Here is a 22,315-nt window from a genome sequence, read left to right on the forward strand (position 1 = left end):
GTAACTCCAGAAAGCAGAGCAGAGAAACACCATTTCATTTTGATTCATGAGCTAAGATGCTTTTCCTCATTTTTTCCTAACTGCTGCTAACTGTATTTCTGGTCTCCTGTCCAAGTGAACTCCAAGCTACTGGGGGATTTCCCGTGTTTCTTCTGTTCCTACTAGCCGCTTACAGTGGCACCTGTGACAACTTAGTTGAGCTGGCTGTCAATGACCAGCAACCAAATGTGAGGAAATAGCAGACAGACTATCTCAGAAGACAAAACGTAACTTTGGGGTGGGGTTTCTTCTTCTGTCTGAAATTCATAAGAAATTCTAATTCCTAGGGAAAAAAAAGAACAGAAAATTGAACTATACTAAAATCTTCTGCCTTTTGTTCTAGGAGTTTTTCTTGTTGTTCCTCTCAGCTTTTGCCGAGGTACAGTCACAGTGCATAATATAATTAACCTCCAATTAAGGAAATAGTGGGAAAATGTTTCCCCTTCTATTCCTAGGAAAAGCACTGTGAGGGTAAAAGGTTGGGAAGTCAAAACAGGAGAGCACCACAGCTTAAAGTATAGAGAAGCACCATTAAGACTTCATACAACATCTGTATGACATTTGCACATGCACTCACTTCCAGTGAAGAGACAGAATTCAAAACTAATGGAGAACATCCCAAGTCCCCCAATGCAGGAAGAATCCCGTAGCCTTCCCAGCTGTCTTTTCAGGATTGTGAAATGGGAGGCTGGCAAAACAGCCTATTTTCTACTAAATTGCTTTCACTGCTATTTTTGGCCAGGAGGTGTTACAAAGTTCTTAAACAGATCTATCGTACTACTGCATGTACTACGAGAGACCAGAGTACATTGAGACTACTGTAAAACAATAGCTACAGAACAACCCTCATCATCTTCTGCTTGTTGTACACAGTAATTGGTTCTAAGGTCAATGCTGTGATGTTGCAACAAAGGACGATAGCTTAAGGGTAAAGAATGAACAGCAGTTGTTAATGGAAGTTTTGTTCCTATACAAATGCCCCAGAAATGAATGAAATAAAATATTCTGTATTAGCAAAACTGATTATGGACACTGTTCAACCTTAGCTCTCCATAAACTGTCCATTTCACCAAGAAAACGCAGCAAATGCTTTCAAGAATCTGAAACAAGAAAAGAACACTAATGATGAATTATGATTTTGAAGCAGATTTGACAAACGCAGCACTTTCCATCAGTGCTAACTTATTTGTGTAACAAATAAGGAAGGAAAGGTACCTGGATTTACAGTGTTACTTGTAAAATATCCATTACTAAGAGTAAGGCAGTTTTGTTCAAAGCCCCATGTGGGACTGCTCGACTGAATCTAAACATCTGGGGCAAGTTATGTATCTGGCTTTCATGCCTTTGGAATGACATGCTACATTTAAGCCAAGAGGTTCAGACACACCACTTTTAACAGCCATGTTTCAAAAGTCCATGACTTTATCATTTTGAATCTTCCCACTCAATAACACTTTCAATTAAAAAAGTTTATTCTTCTTTTCCGCACTCCAAGTAAAAACAGGCATAGACATTGCAGATGTCATCTTCCAAAGTGTTTTCCCAAATCCAGTGAGTACCACTGAGTACTTAAGCTCTCAGATGGAAAGGTACAAAGGAAGAGTCACCCTGACGAATCACAGCGTAAAATGCTAAGATACAGAGCGTATCAAAATGTGTTCTCTCGTTTACACACTTCTTTTAGTTTCCCTCAGGACCTCAGAAAGACTTCTATTTGTTTTTCTTTCACCTGTTCTGCCTCCTTACGCTGCCCTGAGCTCTGAGATTGTTCCCGCAGGGCTGTGGCAGCTGCTCTGCTAAATCTCCTGTGCTGACAAACCCCCACCCCGTGCAGACAGGATTACGCTCAGCTACAGCCTCTCCTTCCCCGGTACTCCACTTTCTCTGTGTGTGCTCTGCACTCGCTCATTTCCTCCCATCAAACACCACTCGTTTTTACCCTGCCAACTGTGTCTTCACAGCCTAATTCCTCACAGCATGCCAACCTTCCCAGCACGTGCTGACCCATGGCTGGGCTGTCCTTGTGGCTTTCAATCAGCAAGCTAAAGCCCAGGGCTGGGCTGTCCTTGGGGCTCTTCTATCAGCAAGCTAATGCTGTGACACCACTTACGCAAACATAAAACGCTTACCTCCAGCTTACTTCCTTATGCCATTATGCCATTCACCCGTTTTTCAAGGCTCTATTTAAGGCTCACATTCACTACAATTCCTACACAAACCACCTATGGTCAGTAGCTGACAAGAGCAGCTGAAATGGTTCAAGTGGGATTTTTGGAAGTAAATGCTCAGCTGTGTCCTTGATCCCTCCAGCAGGCACAGCCAGGGGATTCCCTCAAGGTCTCCTCCCTTCCTCAGCTACACTACATTGTCTAGCCTAAACCCAGACAAAACTCTGAGACGAAGTCTTCCACTGCTTCTTTTGAGAAACCCCAAAGCACCTTTACTTCTTTACAGTAAGGGTGACAGAGCACTACAACAGGCTGCCCAGAGAAACAGTGGATTCTCCTTCTGTGGAGATAATCAAAACCCATCTGGACACCTACCTGTGCAACCTTTTATAAGGAGCCTGCTTTAGCAGTGGGGTTGGACTCAATGGTATCTTGAAGTCCTTTCCAACTTCTGCAGTTCTGTGGTTTCTTGTATGATCATCAAAGCAAGCTGGATCAAGTCGTGCCCTCTGAATAAAAGCAAATGTCCCCAGCCAGGTCCCACCTTCCCTGTCACAACACAAGCAGCTCTCTGCCCATAGAGCTGCATCCTGGAGCCAACATGGCAGGCAGCTCTGCAGAGGTAAGAAGAGAGACCTGCACTTCTGTCTTACTCATGCTTCAAACTGCCAACAAAAGAAGTGCATGTTGGCTATCACAATGGTTGAGTAAAATATTTAAACTTACTGAATATATCCTAAAAAAATTTAATTCTTCCTCTAGTATAAATGACAAAGAAAGACCAGTCCAGAAGAAAATTTTACTACCACATATAACTAATTATGCATTAGTAACATCTAATTTCCCACTGTTCATATGAGGGACTAGCATGCTGGCAACACCAGAGATCTAAAAAACCAAAAAACAACAACAACAACAAAAAACAAAACACAAATCTAATAGCTCTATTGCAAAATAAAGTGATTATGTTTGAATTATACCTAATATATCATGCCTTCTATTTTTATTAATTTTATTAATGAAAACAAAAATCAACACTGCACATTTCCCACACAAACAACTGTGCTGGGCATCCTTGTCAAACATATTTAGCACTACAATAGCAAGTAAGTGATTCTCATGTGCACCAATTTGCTGTTCCAGAGCAATCCAAGTAAACAATTACTTTTTCCTGTTAGAATTTTACTCTCTGTTCTGTTTTTGGCAATTTTTCCTAAGGCTTCTCTAGGCTTCAGAAGTACTTAAGGTTAAGATGTTTGTGAGAGATTGGTGTGCGTGTGGATATAGCAAGTGTAAGGACAAGAAACTTCTGCAAAGTATTAGGAGAGGTTTAGGATTAATGTGTTCCATGTGCAGTGTAAGCTGTATTTCCTGAATACTCTTTTAAGCAAAGAGAAAGGCCTCTTTACTTCATTACCTAGTAAAAAAAAGTTCCACTACCTACTGAATAAATGCTTAATTGCAGAAAACTGAGCAATCTTGTGGTTCACTGATGCTCCACATTACCAAAACACGCAAAGGGCAAAGTCCAAATGCAGCACTTGCTCCACTACCTTGGGGTACAGCAGGGATAGGAAGAGATGAAGCCTTTGCATCCCCCTATCACCCTGACTCTTACAACACGTTGCACTCAGTCTTTCACCATCGTGACACTTGCTCAAAATCACTATATTAAAACATGCAGAAAATGTTCCATGGAGAGCAAAAGTGCTGTTTAGACTGAGGTTGGTTTTTCTGAAAGAATCCATGTATTTCCCTTGTGACTGTGTTTTCTTCCCCCCAAAATTTAGTTTTTTGCTGACAGCAGCTTGCCTCAAATGCTATTTAAGTAGTAAGACATCACAAGACATATGCTATTCTGAGATAACACACACCTCTGAAGTACTGTTAGGTGTAGCTGATGCCTTCAACTGCCTGATGAATTTGTTATCTCAAAGAAACACAAGGTTTGGGAGGGTCTTGTATTACGGACTAAATCCAAATTTAGTCTTAAAATTAAAAAAAAAAAAAAAAAAAAAGAGAAAAAAAAAGTGTTTTTCTATCTCTTTAGAAGAAAATAGATTTCACTTAGAGTAACTACCCCTAATATAAGGCTGCCAAAACAAAACCAAGATTACAGCTGTGATACGACAACAAAATCATTTTAATGGCTGCTTATTCTTCTGTTACTTGAAGTAACAGAGAAAATGAAGTGATATTTGAAGTGTGAGATGGCCAATCTGGAAAACAAAGTTCTAAAAGAATGTAAGACTGTGTCTAAAAAACACGTCCTGTAAAAAATACTGACCCTGACAAAGAGGAGTATCTACACCCATACTCAGGTTACAATAACCATTTATGGTGAAAGTTCTTGTCTTTCTCACATTAACACTGCCTTGGTAGAGAATCTGCACTTTAAATGAATGAAGTGTTGGATTTTCATTATTAGCATCACTAAAACCTTACTGAACCTATTAACAGAATACCCACAAAAGGCAGTTTTGAGATTTGCTCCTCACAGTGTCTTATCTGCTAGGACTAAAGTCTGAATGCTCTAGTAGATTTCAGGATATGTAATTTACACTGGCATTGATTACTGAAAAGAAACGTTTCTCTGTTTTTCCTTCAACCTCGAGCCAGCAGGTGCCAAGTGGTTCAACAAAGCAATTAACGATGACTCCAACCCGACTTTGCAGAAGCTGAAAACCAAGCCAGCAGTTACCACTTCTGCTAGATCAGCGCCAAGGCATTCAGCAATTCACCAGTTCAAACCCTTGCTGTCTATAAACAAGAAAAGCTGTGGAGGGACGTTTTAATAAGGGCAGGTAGTGACAGGATGAGGAGAAATGGCTTTAAACTGGAAGAGGATAGATTTAGAAGATTTATCACGAAGAAATTTAGAAAATTTAGAAATTTAGAAGATTATCAGGAAGAAATTCTTTACTGTGAGGGTGGTGAGACACTGGAACAGGTTGCCCAATAATACGGTTATGGATGCCCACAATCTGAAGGTCTTCAAAGTCAGGCTGAATGGGGCTCTGAGCAACCTGGTCTAGAGGGAGGTGTCCCTGCCTATTGCAGAGGGTTGGAACTACGTGATCTTAGCGGTCCATTCCATGATTCTATGAAAAACAAATTCTCCATGAAAACAAGTTCATTAGACTTTTACAGTTCCATTCCAATAATGCCTGGATGCTGGTCACAAAGCATGGAACAGTAGCAGTCACAGACCAAGCACAAAAAGAATCTGAAAGTATCAGAGACCAGTTCTAGGGCATTGAAAATAACGATACAATGAAAAATAGGAAGTTTTTCTCCAGTGTCCATAAAATTTACTATATATGTTTTTAGTGACTCTCAAAAAATCCATGTTTACTGATGATAAATCTTGAAAGCAATCAAGAGCAAACAGAATAATGGGAAAAAAAGGTTATTGACGCTCTCTCTGTAAAGGGTTCCCTTGACTGCAGCTAAGTTGCTCTTGACTTTTAGTGGTTTGACTGATGCCACAGCCAGGTCCACTCAAACTAAAGCTGAATAACTGAATGAGACTACTGGTGTAGGAAATAAGTAAATAAATACAAGAATAAAGTGAAGTCAGGTGACCTAATAAAATCCGTATTTGCAAAACCCAGCTGCAGAAAACAACTTAGCTACGCATACACCAAGCTAAACTCTGCGTTATTTTTATATCCTGTGCAGCTCTGGATCCCACTAGGTTTCAGCTGAGGCCCATTCCATCCACAAAGACACATCGAGAGCATCCACTGCCAAACCCAGCCCTTAACAAAGAAAACCTGACTCTCAGGTTAAGACAGATCAAAACTGTGAACCATAATGTTAAGGGCAGCAAAAAAGATCAAACATCAAAGACACTCACACTTATCCCCTGTTAGCAGCCATTTACAGACCAGCAGAATCCCATCTCAACACAGCCATGGTGCTACAGAAATATTTGGAAATCAGATTAAAGCCACTAGCATTGCACAATTTGCATTGCTTAAATCTTGTTTTACTACTTGGGGGGATGGGGTCCTTGCTCACCAATCAGAAACTACTAGAAAATAAAAGCATTACACAATGTGATTTTATGCCTATAAATGTCAAAGGGTGATATTTCACGTGCTATATATTAATGTAACAGACACATCAGTAAATTGCTACAGTGGCTTTTAAAAAGGACGCAAGGTTAAGGTAGGCATAAAGAAGTGATGTTTTTGTGGAAGCTGTTAAAGTTACTGAAAGCTGAATTCAAAAGTAGGTGTCTTATATGCTGAAGTTTAAAAAACTTGCTGAAAAAGAGCTAAAAGCCAACTGCAAAAACTGGACCCGCTGTGCAAATACATTAAACATAACGGGAGGTATTTTTTTGAATGCATAAACTAAATCCAGCATTGCTAATAGTTTTCCACATCCCTGAAAAAAAAAAGTATATATATATTTTTACATTCTTGTTGCACTGGTAAACATGAAATGGACACTGGTGTTTTAGAAAGGATTAGCCAGACACAAACAGTCCTTGAAGAACCTGGTGTGACAGCAATTTCAAAAGCTACTGAAGAAGTATGAAGATGTAATCTCGCTTTGGGCATCTTACACAAGCTTCAGGGCAAAGTTTATCTTGCTATCACGTCCCTTTAAGAAACCACACTCACCTCCTTGCATCCTCACGGATAAAATAAAGACTGAGGAAACCTATCTCTCTCTCAGTATCTCTGTACAAGTTTTCTTCCCAGCTGAGCCATGCCTCCATTGTTCATATCACATACCTACAGCTACAATAAAATAAGTGTAAACAATACACTGACCTAATTGAGTCACTTGTTATTGTGCATGTCAACCAGACAGAAGAAAGTAACAGTTAAAACTAAAATACAGTGGAAATATCTATGATGTACAAAATTCTGCAGTACTTACACCATGGGACTCCCACTGAACCATTTGCACAGAATAAAATGAGTGCAACAGTTGCATTAGTAAATTCAAAATGTTGCTGAAGTTCGCTCTCCATCAACAACTAACAACTTCCGCCATAACTGCCACACCAGGCACAAGTCATGCACTTACCCAGGTATTTCCATCTCAGCCAGAGCTTGCTGCCTTAGTTCTGACTTGAGCTGACTGTGCGTTATCTGCTCCCCATCACCCTGCCCCACTGCAGGAGCAGCTGGAGCTCCTGTTCAGCTCTTGTGCTGGCCACCCACACAACATCAGGCTGAGTAAGACAGGACCTAGTAACAAGGAGCTTGGTAATCAGGAACACAGTGGAAATTACCCAAGATGCCTACAGGGCAATCATTAAATGTTCCTTAGTTAGTATGATGTCAGGGTAATATATAGCATTAAAGGGTACAGACTGAGTTATCCCACAGCTACTGCCCTGTTCCAATCAATCATTTTTGTAAGAGCTTCTCAGAGCACAGCCTCCAGGAGCCTAAAATAAAGGGCTAAACAACTTCACGCTTATGAGGTACCATATGCACCATATGCATGAGGTACCATGCACCAAAGAAGGTTTTTAACCACACATCAGGAAGTCCTGTGTCTCTCTTCTCTTTCTCCTTGATACGCACTTCAGTGATTCTGGCTGCCTGCAATCTTCTTGTCATCTATTTCCTTGAGATAATCAGAATTATTTCTATTTCGTTCTGTTCCCTCAGTTCTTCCCATTCATATTGTCCCATCATTAAGAAGGTAAATAAAAAAAAAAGCTATTGTGGGTGACAGCACCACAGGAAGATACTCACACTGCAGATTTTCACTGCAGTCCTGAAGATTGTACTAGGGACCAAAGGGGAGGGAAGAGGCAATGGAGTACTGCTGTGCAGATGCACACAGGTCTGTACTGATCAAAAATGCTTAAACCTGCAATGCTTTGCGAAGAAATTTGAGCTCATAAGAAAACACCACCCCCCATGCAGCTTTCCCACATGCATCGAAATGGGGCTATGTGCATTACTGCAAGGTAGAAAAGTTTCTGAACGGTATTATTAGACATGGCACAACTATGATTCAGTAACTGATTCAGTCCTGATCCACTCAATTTGTACATTGCAAAGTCCAAACTATGCCTAGCAGATCTCACTTCTGCAAGCACAGGGTCCTTGTCTCTTTTTTTCCCCTGATGACTTGAATTGTCACTCTGCTATACTTTAAAGTCTCAGCATTAACAATAAAAACAATTAGTGAGAGCTGTAAAGTTGAGATGGTTTTGTATTCCAACAACCGCTCCTGGGCAACACCAAAATTAACTGCTACATGAAGAGCATAATCCCAGCAAAATGTTATTTTCATTGTAGGGTTCTAACAGGAGCCACTGACGCTGTTCTGCTTTGAACCTACTCCATTACAAGGAAATCTGGGGTAGTAGTTACCAGCTGTCCTGCATAGAGATATTCCCCAAATTTTAGTAAACTTATTCTGGTAAATAAATAATGCTAAATAATTTCAGCACACTTAGGATTGTACCTGTAGAACAAGAACTTCATTTGGTGGAAGACGTCATAATAGCATTGTCTTCAGTGGCAGTTATAGAATCACTGAGGTTGGAAAAGCCCCCTAAGATCACCCAGTCCAACCATCAACCCATCCCTACCATGCCCACTGACCACATCCCTCAGTGCCACATCCACATGGCTCTTGAACACCCCCAGGGATGGTGATCCCACCACCTTTCTGGGCAGCCTGTGCCACTGCCTCACTGCTCTTTTGGAGAAGAAATTTTTCCTAATACCCAATCTGAAGCTGATGCAACTTAAAGCCAATGCCTCCCGTTCTATCACTAGTTATCTGGGAATAGAGGCCAACTACAGAAAGCAATTTGCACTAAACGGGAGTCTGGCATGAGAAGTTCCTAAAGCACAGTTATTTGATTAAGCTACATAGCAAAATCTATAAATAGCAGAGAGGATTTCCCTTGTATACCCTTGTATACAGATAAACATATTTTCATATAAGCAAAAAAAGGAAGTTCTGGCATTAGATCTTGGCAGCTATATTGCATGCACTCAGTTTTTCCAACAGTATATGTTCACGAGAGCTATCTTTCTTTACTCTTCATTCTTATTCTGGAGTTCTAACATATTTTTATTTTTCTGTTTTCACTTGCAATGCCACTCTACATATATGTAGTGTTCTTCTTCCTCAAACGACAGTCTCACCATTCCACCAGAAAATAAAAGCAACTCTTGAAGATGCTTACCTTTTATTTACTTATTTTAAATCAAAACCCCTATGAGATTAGGCACTTCTTGTTATGGTACCAGCTCTTGGATTTGTAAGAACTTATATCTGAACAAAAAAAAAATATATCCAAATCTATGCTTTACAAATCTCTGCCAGTCTAACAAATGTCATTATCTTTCTATTCTAGCATTGCAATTTACATACAGGATTTTCTTATAATGTGTTTGGGATAAATGCAATCTGTTACATCTTAGTGTTTGTATAATCTGTAACAATTCATAGGTAGCTCTCCTCCCTTTCAGCTTACTAACAAATACACTAAGACACTAAATCCATTGGATTTCTAAGAGTGCTTAAACAAATGCAAACAAGCCCAGGCACTTCTTTTTATTCTTTTCTTTTTTTTTTTTTTAATAAATTAAAACCAAGAAAGAACATCCAAATTCTTACAACTTAGTGAATCCATATCATCAAGCCAGTAGATGTACCGGGAGATGCAAACACAAGAAGCTCCTGCAGCTCTTCCTCCTGTTTGTGTGACTGTACCTGACCTCTTGTTTGTTATCATGCAAAACCTCCTGGCATCACCCACCTCAGGCCAGGATGCTGTAAGTCCTTTGGCTTCTGTGCAAGATGCCCAAAATCTTAGCTCTGCCTTGGAGGGTTCAAAATTCAGTGCTGTCCTACATTTCCTTCCATTCTTTCTTATTGCCACCTCTCGTCTTGCCCTTCCATTGAGCTCATCTTCTCACCAAACCACTGGTACATCCCAATGCAAAAAAAAACACAGCCACACACAGATGTTTTGTTTTCATTGTTTGTTTTTGTACTCTGTGCTTTCCAGCCATTTGTGTCCATCTTATCTTTTCAGACTAGGAGCTCCTTACGCCTCGCACTGTATTTGTACAAGGCCTCACACAATAGTTTTCCTCTGCAATCAGTCCCTTCCTGCATTAGCCAGCGTAATAAAACCAGCATGTATTTTTCTCCTTAAAGCATTTTGAAAATTTGGAGGAGTCTGACATAGGAAAATAAAAAAAAAAAAAAAAAAAAAAAAAAAAAAAAAAAAAAAAAAAAAGGAAAAGAAAACAGAGGGAAGAGGCAGAAAAGAAACAAAACAAAATGGAGGAGACTATTCCCACTGAAAGCAACATCACCTCTAAGATGCAAAACACTCTTTCCTTTCACTTGCTTCCCTCCTTGATAATGTCAGGCTAGAACAAGAAGCATTCCTCTCCTTTATTCCTACATAACAATCCTGGGTTTGGTGTCTGACTGTTTCTTCCTCCTTCTAGGTTTATTTTAGTATTTTGCATTCAAATACCATATTTGGCAGAAAGGAAAAGCAGCAACTTTATGACATTCTCCCTTTCCCCAAGATATAGATTGGGATATCAAAGACTTGCTGTTTTAAGTACATGTTTGCTGAGCACCAAGTAGTATTTAAATTGTTTTCACTTCTTTTCTTCATCTTTCCACCTGTCAGAAGCAGTTATATCTTTAAAATCATACTTCCTTCTTTATTTCAGGACTGAAATAGTCCCTGGTGCCTACTATAACAAAATGCAACACTCCAATTCTAAATATATCATGACCACATGAGTGCCTGCATTAAGCCTTAAAAATACTGACCACTGAATGCACACATATGTACATGCACACAGACTGAACTGTTTCATTTGCACATTAAATACTGCATTTTAGGAGAGAAGCTGTTAGACTGAAGGAAAAAAAAAAAAAAAAAAAAAAAAGTATTTTTCCTTCCACTTTTATCGCTGTACAACTTCCCTTTTCTTGCTTAGTCATAACACTGGAGTTCTTTTAATTAAAAAGTTAAAATCATAGAATCTGTCTTTAAATTGCTGAAGTGCTAAGCAACAACTTGCCAGTGGCTCAAACAGTGTCAAACTCAACTGAGTGGAAATTCAGGTACAATTTGCTAGTGACATGAATGCCAAATAAAAACAAAGACTCATTTGGAGCAGGGAGAGCTCAAAATTATTCTAAGTCTGCTCTTAACAGACAGACCGCGCTCTGGGGCTCCTTTTCCCAGGTGGCTGTCATACAAAGCACATGTATATGGTGCATATGACAAGTCTGTGTGATGGGTATCACATGGTACTCTGCCCACGAAATATAAGAGAATTGTTTCATTTTTTGCCCTCCTAATAAGATGGAAAACAGTTTGTAACCTGCCAGCTTCCCCCTGGCAGCTGATAAGCAGGGTCTGCATGCATCACTCTCATGCCTGAGAAATCATTATGTTACTCTATGTACACAGCAGAGACAAATTACTGATGTTTTAAGAGCAAAGAAGTGGCTACCCTGGAGGCTCTCAACCCCATTTCACATGCAAAGTGCATTCCTTGCTTTCCTCCCAATAAGCTCTGCCACTTTTCCCTACCTCCAGTCACCCTCAGCCCCAGCATCAGTTGGCCCTAAGTGAGCATGGAGGTGCAAACCCAGCTCCCTTGCTGCAAGATACTGGGCAAGCCAGTAACTACCTACCCTGTGTGTCAGCAGGACCAACTCAGATTAGTACATTAAATGCACAGAGGGACCTTCAGCTGAATTAGGACTAGAACTTTCAATACCTGGTAGTACCAAGACCCCTCTTCTGACCCTGTGTAACATGGTTAATATGTCAAATGGGGGGGAAAATAGATATGCAAGTAAACTTATTCAAAATAACCTTGTGATTAATGCAAGATTTTCTTGACCACAGTCTGAGTTAAAATACTACCACAACAGGCACGTCAGGAAGAGGAACCGAGAGCACGGTTTGCCCTCCTCTGCTGGGGGTGGCTGCTGTCTGGGGCACTGGAGCTCTGCTCTCAAAAGAAAAGGTTCAGCAGCAAGAATGGCTACAACAAACCACAGCAGAGGACAGCAAAATTCTGCATTTCTAGGACAAAATGCATTTGAAGGTCACACTGGACCATCTGATTTTAACAGGATGTACACGAGTGTGGAATTTGGCCTGCATTCTTAAGACATTATGCCTATGGTAGCAGAGGAGGAAAAGAAAGCCTCTCCAGTTAAAACTGTAATTTGCAGAAGAGTAAAACCAATCCTACAGCTTGCTGGAGAAAAGGACAACAGTCCCATAGCAAACAATGTAAGTGCAGCCTCAGCAAACCTGATACCAGAAAGAGAAAAGTGAGAAACTTCAGTCCTGAAATTTGATGTGCTATGGGGAAAAAAAAAAAAAAAAAATCCTTCCTTTTTAATTAAAAAGTCTTGTAAAAGACTTTTTAAGACTTTTTGTAAACTTGTAAAATATAAAATGCAGCAGCCATTGTCACAGACAATCAATGCAAACGCATCCCTTTTCTAAGATGTATCTTTATTTAGGCCTATCAGTTTTCTTCTTTAGTATTCAGCAAAATAGATAAGAACCAATTTCACACCCAAAGGAATGAGTTTCCTGGTGTTGGTTAGAGACAGTGGTTAATCCAGTCACCTTAATTCCTGTGAGAGAATCTGCTGTGCAACTCAAACTCTCACGTTTCACTCATGAGACAAGGGCTGAGCTTCAAGTGAGGTAAGAACTGGGACAGGGAAAGAGATGAGACAGCTCCTCTTGTTAAAAATAAAGTGCTGAATAGGGAGAGCACAGAAGAACAGCCTTACTGTTTGAACATCATGTGAAAAGTGTTCCAGTGTTTTCAGCCTGTCTCCAGAGAGATGGTTTTCCATCACAGCGGTTTCCATAAGGGCACTGTACATTACACAGGTAAAATATGGCAGCCCCACTTAACTCCAGACAAAGCTGCAGCTTTAGAACTACGTTTCGTATCAATTGTATAGAGGTGCTTCAAGCAGCAGCTGATGGGTTTACACGCAAAACAAGTACAGGCCCATAAACAACTTTTTTTTTTAAAGGATTCAAATCCAAGAAATGTAGATGGGAAAACCAAATACTGTATTTTTTAACCGTGCAAGTAATAACAGTGACAATATTTGAGTTAACTTGTCACTAGGACTTCTTGGAGTTGTGAAATGGACAAGAAAGCGTTAAAAAGAGTGGGGGTTCTCAGTTTAATTTAAATTTCTGTTCTCCTGTGCACCCAACTTGTCCATAGGGGACTTGACCCAAGTTATAGTTAAACCAAGTTGAGGACCCTTCTTGTAATTATTAATGACAAATGGATGGGTTTCATGAATCCTCCTTTGTTCCCTCCTCTTCCTGAGCACTTTGACAGCCATATTGTCAGAGTGGTGGCCCCAACATTAGCTGCCCTTAAAACCCCCCAATATTTTATGAAAGAAGCTTGATGACACAATATCCCAGACTGCCTTACCACTATGCTTACTAAAAATGTGCAGTTATTAATACACAGCACTGGCAAGCATTGCTATGGGGTCACTATGGGGTTTGCAGCCACTGGAGAAAGCACTACATTATATCCACCTTCCTCTACAATGAGATGGTCTTGAAAATGAGTTTAATTTACAGATAACACTGTTCTTCAGAGAGAGAAAAAAAAAAAAAAAAAGGAACAAAAAGAGGAGGAGTATGTTAATATTTGCCAAACAAAACCAACAAAAAAAATCCACATAAGGCCAGAAAGGAAACAATGGTTAATCTCATGTTTCTAAGAGGGCATTATAAAACAAATAATGGTAAACAACAAAAATCAAAAGAAAAAAAAAAAATACAAAAGTGGTTAATAGTGTTCTTTTAAATATTTACTTTGCTGTTATTTGGAGCATAATTTGTTCCATTTAGTAGTGTTGGGCTCAAAGGACCGCTTTAACCCGAAGAGATTAATTATAGCCCTTGGAGTTATAAACACAAGTTTGAGAAGCAAAGCAGAAAGGAGAGGAGAGAAACACCTTCCATGCTGGCTATTAATGAGTTCACATGCTTAGGAGCAACACCACACAAGCTGCACCCTTCCTGAATGAGCTTGCTGAAGGGAGGACTGGGGTTGGGTGTCCATAATCTGGGGAAAAATAGCCCCTGAGATGTCACAGAATGGAAAAAGACCTCTAAGTCATCTAGTCCACCTACCAATATTGTTCACTAAACCCTAGGTACCCATCTACATGTTTCTTCTGCTGGGAGGGCAGCATGACATAACAGCAGAGGTAACTTGCTGCAGGTCACTGAGATAATTCTTGGGTATCCCCCACTGAAATACAAATTTACCTGCACCTTCTGAAGACATCCTCTGACCTTACATCTATCGCAACAGCATCAACAAAACTGCCACACGGAGCAATGCATGTTGGGCACAGGGCTCCATCCTGTCCACACACTTTGCTCACTGCGTGCCCCAGCCAGCAGCCATCTTACCTAGCGAGGGGTCGGCCGCTCCCTCCTCCGAGCTCTCCTCAGCCCCCTCTTCCCCCAGGCCAGAGGTGGCCGAGTCCTCCAGAGCAGACGCGGAGTCAGGTGTGCTGGGCCCACTGACGGAACCCAAGTCCCCTTCTTCGCTGCTGGAGCCATAGCGGTCGGGCTGGGCGGCCGTCCCACCTTCGCGGCAGCTTCTCCGTTCCTTGCGGTGCACCCGCGAGTGCAGCACCATTTGGTGGTAGGTGCGGAAGATCTTGCCGCACTCGAAGCACTCGGTGGACTTGTTCTGGGTGGCCCGCCTGCCCTGCCGTGAGGAGGGACGGTAGTCCACATCACCCTGGGCAGGCGGGCAGCTCTCCCCGGGCAGGACATTGCTGGCCTTCTCCAGGCGCCCACTGGGACAGCTCTTCTTCTTGGGGTTGCTGGAGGAGCTGGGCGAATCCTGCTCCCGCTTACGCTTCTCCTGGTTGACGAGGATGTACTCCCTCTTATCTTTGTCGTAAGTCACATCCGCGTCCGCCAGGGCCTCATCCCACCCCAAATACTTCACATACTCGGAGGGCTCTGCTACTTTTCCTTTGGTGGCCAGCTGCCAAGCTTGGTAGCTACTGACTGGATCCAGCTCAGCTACTCTTTTTCCAGACTGTCCTCTTGTAACTCTATCCATCCCTACAGATGGCCTTAGACTGAGACACTGCAAGAAAAACTGCTTTGTTACTGAGGGGCTCAGGCTCCCATCGATTAAGCCCTCAGCTTTATCCCCAGTGCTGCCCCGCTGAGCCTGGTAGTGCACAGCATTATGTGCTTTTAGGCTTTCCATATTTGTAAACAGATTTCCACACTTGGCGCAGACTTCGTACAGGGACAGGCCAGTCACAATCGTCTCCTCCTGTATCACATCATTGATAGTGGCTATGAGCTCCAGCTCATTTTTCAGTTTGTTTTTGCTCCCGGATCTCGGGCCGTGCGACTTCATGTGGTTTTTGAGAAACCAGGGCTCTTTGAATCTTCTGCCACAAATGTGGCAGCCGTGATCAAATGAGCCCCTATGCTTTTTCATGTGAGCTTTAAGGAACCAGGTCTGACTGAAAGCCTGGCCACAGACTTCACAAGGAAACTCACCAGCACTCAGCTCGCTCTTGCAGTTCTCAGTGTAGGCCTCCCCATTTGGGACCTGAGCAGTAACATGTTCCTTCTCCACGTGGCTTAACAATGACTCCTCCCTCAGGGTCATGAAGCTACACAGCCTGCACTTGAATGGTTTGTGGATCTGGTGCAGGTGCTGCTCCAGGTCCTTCTTCCTTTCAAATCTGCTTTTGCAGAAGGTGCATGGGTAAGCAGACAGCTTGCCATCCTCCTCAGTAGGCGTCGCCTCTGTGATGTCCTTTTTGCTGCTTCTTAACAAGATCTTGCTGCTGTCTAACTGAGCGCTACCATTCAAGATCTTGTTGCAGGCAGACGTGCTTTTGGTGGGGCTGGTGCAGCCGCCAAGGCCCTCCGACACTCCCATCTCGCCCAGCTGAGCCTCTCCCATCTCCACCTCATGTCCCTGACTTAAAGTGCCTGTCCTGTGGCTACGGATGTGGATCTTCAGGTTGCCTTTTTGGGAAGCTCTGTGATCGCAGTAAGGGCATTTGTAGGGCTTCTCACCTGTGTGCTTCCTCATGTGCTGTGATAAGGAGCTCTGAAAAGGGAAACTTTTACCACAAATGCAGCAGCTGTGGCACATGGTCTTGTCAGCATCCATGTCATTCTTGCTCAGCTTGCCTGGGCTGGAGGATCTCCGTAATGCCATTTCTGCTTCTCTGCTACGATCCATCTGTATTACTGCAACAGTGGGTGAGTGGGGCAGGAGGATTAAAGCATGTTCAGCAGCAGAGGAGGGTTGAACTGCGTTCTCAATCATACGGTTCTGCGGAGATGTTTTATTGCTTCATTCTTGGAGTAACATTTCTCCTTGCAGCTGCTCAAATCGCCGATTTATTTCTGCGTGTTCTGTAAGTGGATGGCGGAGATCACCTGGAACAAGAAGAAAAGCACATAAACTTACAAAAATCATGTAAGCAGATTCTTAAATGTATTTCAACCCATTAATATTTTGACTTCAACAGATTCTGATGCTTGTGCCACACTCGTAAGCACACTATGCTACGATTTATTGCACCAAGAAGCAGCTTCTCTGATATTCTAGACTACAATGGCAAGCATTCAAAGCACCATTAATAAAATCCAAAAGGAAGAAACTATGAAAAAAGAATTAAATTTCCATAAACTTACATCACGTTGTCTTTATAGAAATGCAAACTTTAAAAATATTTTTTGTTTTAAAACCAAGCAGAAGTGGCTAAAAAATGCAGCTTACATGAGGAAAACATTTCTTGAGGGGGTTATTACACTTCAAATCTGTGGCTTTACCATCATGAGTAATTTCATGTAAAATACTTACTTGCCAAAGATAAAAGGCTTTCCTAGAGACTTTAGCAAATATCATATTCCTGCTGGCAACTGCATTGCTTTGCATCTCAGACAGTTCTGCTGTGCTTGATGTGGCATGCAAGGAGCAGGCGCAGAAACTGAGCACATTCAGTACTTCGATTAAAGAGAAAATGAGAACGCAGAGCCTGACAAAGCATTCCAGGTAACTAATAGTTATTTCCTGATGGGCAATATGGATGAAATCTCCAAATATAATATTTAGTTTCAATCTGACAAAGTGAACTGATGACATGCTTAGGTATCAACTCATCTTAAAAGTGGGTGATTTATGTCAGCAAGACATACAGGAAACCACAAGAGCAACCACCTCAATGACAAAGAGCCTTAACCATAAACAAACAAACAAAGGAAGCAGCAACTTCGATTAACAAAACAGATTAATAAAAGTCAAAAAGCTTTTGTGTTCTGCCACAGTTAAATACGATGGTCATTATCTGCCTCAGCAATGCAATATGCAATGCACCAGCATCCCTCCCCTTTTCATATAGCAAAAAAATCAATGGTTAGATTTTAATAGATTGCTTCTTTTTCACTTACAACTGTAAAACAAAAATCTTCTCCCATTCCTATCCTCATTAAGAACTACAGACACCACATGACTAGATCAAAGGATACGACGGTCTGTAATGAACAGCACCAAACTATTATTGAGTTAAGAAAACATCAGCATCTTAAAATGTAACTAGCAAAAACAAAACTATGTACTCATGCATCCATCATTTGAGATGTATGACTCAAAAAATAAAGAGCTACAGATCTAAAGTCACAAAGGTTTCTCATTGTATTCACCTTTGAACCTCTTCAGTACATAAATGAGTAAATGCAGTCTAATCACATCACCAGCACAAGCTTAACAAAAAGCAAGGTAAAGCTGATGCAACGCTCATCTCAGTTACACAGTATAGAATAACTTCATTATGTCTAAGTTAATTTAGTCCTCTTATTTGCTACAAAACCATTCATTTCTGGGTTTGATTTTCTACATCTTGTATCTGTACAGCACGTTACAAGCTATCAACAGCATCTATTCAAACCACTTTTTTTCATAGAGAGCTGATACTAATATCTAAAACAGATGTATCACAAATGCAATTTCATTTCTTGAACAAAGCATTTTTATATTACAACTAGTTTGGAAGTAACATATTAGCCTGGGGGTGAGGGGTGGAAATCAGATCAGATCACAAATTCAGAAGTCCATATAAGCAGGAAGTGTGCAAACAAGAACATCTGAATTAATCTCTGAAATTTGTCATTTAAGACCAAGTGAAGGGGCTGCCTGACAGCAAACTGAGTATATGAAGGATGGCAGCCGCTGGAAGTTTTTTGCTGTCTCAGATGGTACAAACATGCAAAATCGCAAATAAAAACATGGTTTCCACTGCTGAGGGAACTGAGGGATGAAACAACACAGAGTAATATTTTCATTTATGTGACTCATAACACAAGACTGCCAAGTAGCAACCCAGATTGTCTCATAACCAAAGACTTGACCTAAAATTCATTATACAGTAAGAAGAAACAGCAAGGTAATACTTTTTGCCTTTCACACTACAGTATACTTGAATAGGCTGCAGCTGCTCCTGAAATGTTCTGTGGAGAGAGGGGGGAAAGAAAACAACTAGTAAGCCTTGGGGACAGACTGTCCTGGGTATTTTAGATGCCTTCTACATTCCACATTTTCTGCACTTTACACCAGCAAGAATGCTGCTTAATAGTAAGCTTTTAGACAAACAACCTTTCTTTTTTTGTTGTTGTTGGTTTTTTTTTTTTAAATGTAGGTCTCATTCTAATTCAACTTCCTATACTGTTTCTTGTCTGAAAATTCAAGAGTGTTAAAAGCCAAACTTAGACAAGAATGCTGCATGCCACAGTTAAAGCACGTATAAATCCAAAGCTTCAGAGTCCCTTTGTTTACTCGGCCACAGCTTTTCTATGCTTAGCCATGACATATTTCATTTCAATTATTCATAGCATTTTCATTAATGAAGCTTAGTTACGAAAATGAGGATATGAAGAAAGCATTACTTATAAGACAAATACAGTCACTTAGAGCAGATGCCCCAAGCCCTATATTCAATTAGGCCTGGGGGGGAAAAATAAGCCAGAGTTTAAAGATTGCCAAATGATTTTATTAATCTAAAATAATTAATGGAAGTATATCATCTTCATCAAAATATTGCGAGACAATCGGTTCTGCTTTATTACTTAGCTTGGCCTGTGCACTGCAATTTATAGCGTAAGTTGAACTGAGCGTTCCTGGTTTTGCACGGTTTCAATTAGTACACGTTTAAAACCTGAGCATTTCAGGTCTGATCTCCCCACTGACAGAAATTCCAAGGGGAGGATGGGCATCCACCAAATCTGAGTCTCTACACGGTAAGTGGAGGTCTGCTTTAGGCCGTGGTAAACGGACTGGCAAAGACATACAGGAGCAGCTTTCAGCTCCCACTTTGCATCCTCTAAGTGCCTCTTATATGTAATTCTCTTTGAGGGGCTCTTTGCAGAACAACAAAGCTAGTGTTCATTAGAAAGGAGAGAAGCAGCAAATGCAAAATAAAAACGACAACTTTGAAAAATGCTTCCATTCACAATACCAAACATACAAACCAAGGAAAGTAACACTGAGAATTCTACCAATTTACACTTAGTAACTTCCAGATTAATCATCAGACAAAAATTTCAATGTCAAAAATGGCACAAGAGATGGAAGATGTTGAGTAGAAAACCAAATCATACTGTTTTCTCCTTTGCAGCAAGTAAAATTTTGCCACAGCAGTGTGCATTTTTTTCTGGCTGACTGCAACAATAAAAATATTTTGACCTAGTTACAAATTTGAAAATATTCTGAAATAATACTCTTTAAATGCACATGGTATCTGTCCAGATACTCCAAGGTATCAAGTCTAAGTAATTCAGGTAGTAACCAACACCCTTTCATCTCTTTGGTCCAAATTAAGGCTCCACAATTGTCATAAACTGTTCACAGCACAGTTGCATCCAGCCTGTAGATTCCTCGCAGGCTGCCAAGGCAGGGGGAGTCCTGCTAGCAGAGGCTGAAGCTGGAGTTAAAAGTAAATCGACTCTATTTCAAACATTTATGCACCAAAACATCTAATAGGCTCTAATATTAAAACTGAGCTTGAAAAGATTTTTTGGCTTGAGAGAAAATGCATTTGGCCAAAGCCAACCTGCTGTCACCAAGGAGCTTGGAGCTTCAGCATCACCCACAGTTTTGATAGAACAGGGGGAAAGAATGGTTTAATAGGACAAAGGGGAATAGTTTTAAACTAAAAGAGAGGGATTTTGATTAGCTACTAGGGGAAGTTTTTTACAGAGAGGGCGGTGAGGTGCTGTCACAGCTGCCCAGAGAAGCTGTGGGTGTGTCATCCCTGGAGGCTCCCAATGCCAGGTTGGATGGGACCCTGGGCAGCCTGATACAGCAGTCCGAACGTCGCCTGTGGCAGCGGGTTGGAACTAACTGATCTGTAAGGTTCCTTCCAACCCAAGACATTCCATGATTCCCCAGTAGAGCATTGGGCCCTGCCAGCACCACAGCAGAAACACACGGCTCTGCTGTCCTCACGACTCCATTGTCCTCACGGCTAAAATGAGTTGTAAAGTGAGGCACGGGTAAAAGGGCAAGGAACAATGCTTTAAATAAAACAGGAGCACTCTGCAATACCTGATACTCTACTTTTTATGCCACCTGCGTGTTCTGAAAGAAGACGAGACATGCTTAGTCCCCACAGCTGGCCACACAGCCCTCTCAAGGCCTTTTTGTGCCACTTGGAAAACACTGAAGGAAAGAAATACATAGAAAATAAACAAGGTGAGAAATTTGGAAAAAATACAATGTAAAGAGAAGTACCTCACTGAAAAATTGCAAATTCATTTCTGTCACATACTTAGATACAAATATCTTCAGCAGTGTAGACAGTAAAAAAGAGAAGAAAATTATCCCTGTTCCAACATACAGAAAACTGTAAATCCTTTGTTTTCCTGCAACAGATGAGAATATTCTTCAACAGGTAATAAACAAGAAGATACATTTTAGGAAGCCTCTGCAATCTTTTCCCAAAGCAACGTGTGTATTTTAAAATCAAATGCTTTCAGTTTGGGTGTCAGTATTGCAAGTCCCATCTGAAAGATAAATACACTGTAGAAATACTGCTGTTCTCATCCGCAAGAGGTTTGAATACGCACTGCAATCGCTGCATTGTGTTTCTCTGCCAAAAGCAACAGTGACTTTAAAAAAAAAAAAAAAAAAAAAACAACCACAAAAACCAACACTGCGAGTTGTGATCTTAGGAAAAAAACCTCACTGAAATTCTTTTACACGATGCAGTGATAGGATATTGCATGCAAACATCTATAGGTAAATGGAAGGAAGTTGTATCTTTCGAAGAAGGGCAGCCTGGAGCCTCTCTAGGCTTGTGAAGACTCAGACTGCCCCAAAGTTATACTCTACTGCACCTCAGAAGACCAAGTGTGTCTTTAAATAGTAAAGCCCACCCTTGAATTTACAGGAAATCCTCACATTCTCTGACCTAGGGACTAAACTTGCCAGTAGGTAAAGGCAGCATAGCTTTGAATTGATTTTCTGAAAGTAATCCAAACTAATCCAGTGAAAAGCTATCAGCGAATCCAGAGACAGTTATGGAAGACGACTGTCTAATTTTCAAATGTATTCAATTATTATGAATGCATCTTAACAACAAGCCTGTTTGAAAAGTTTGTTTAAGCCTGCCAAAATTGACACGATGACAGGAAAGGAAAAAGAAAAAGCTCCCGGAAAAGCACGGAATTTCTGCTAGTCTAAGTTTATTCCAGCTACATTTTATAAAACCCAATCCTTATGCAGACTTTTGCAATACTTGTTGTTCAATCATTTTAAGCCAGCCATCCCCTGCAGCTGAGGAAGCTGGTCCCATCTGGGAAGTTTGCCTTTCAAACACTGAAACATTATTTTGAGCTTCTCTGACTACATCGGAAGGTTTCGTGTCTTCCTCCCTCCATGAGCTAATGGCATCCTGCAGCAGGCTCCAGCCCAGCAGCCAGGGCTGCAAAAGCAGAGTCAGGTCTTTCCCAAGCGATGTGGAACCCTTCGTGGGGGGTGGCAGAGGAAAAAGACGCTGGAATAAAG

At 41.1% G+C, this 22,315-nt stretch overlaps 1 protein-coding gene across 1 annotated transcript in view; it reads right to left on the bottom strand.

Moving 5' to 3' along the window:
* The window catches only part of ZNF516 (zinc finger protein 516), a gene marked incomplete at both ends in the record, with an annotated part of 57,102 nt that extends 40,523 nt beyond the window's left edge, over positions 1 to 16,579 (bottom strand). Inside the window, one exon of the mRNA XM_079533257.1 lies at positions 14,674 to 16,579. Coding sequence (XP_079389383.1) covers positions 14,674 to 16,579 — 1,906 coding nt within the window. The remainder of the gene's footprint in view (positions 1 to 14,673) is intronic.
* Positions 16,580 to 22,315: the final 5,736 nt, after the last annotated feature.

This window comes from Tetrao urogallus, assembly GCF_951394365.1.
Source record: "Tetrao urogallus genome assembly, chromosome: 3".
In the NCBI taxonomy this organism is placed as follows: domain Eukaryota; kingdom Metazoa; phylum Chordata; class Aves; order Galliformes; family Phasianidae; genus Tetrao; species Tetrao urogallus.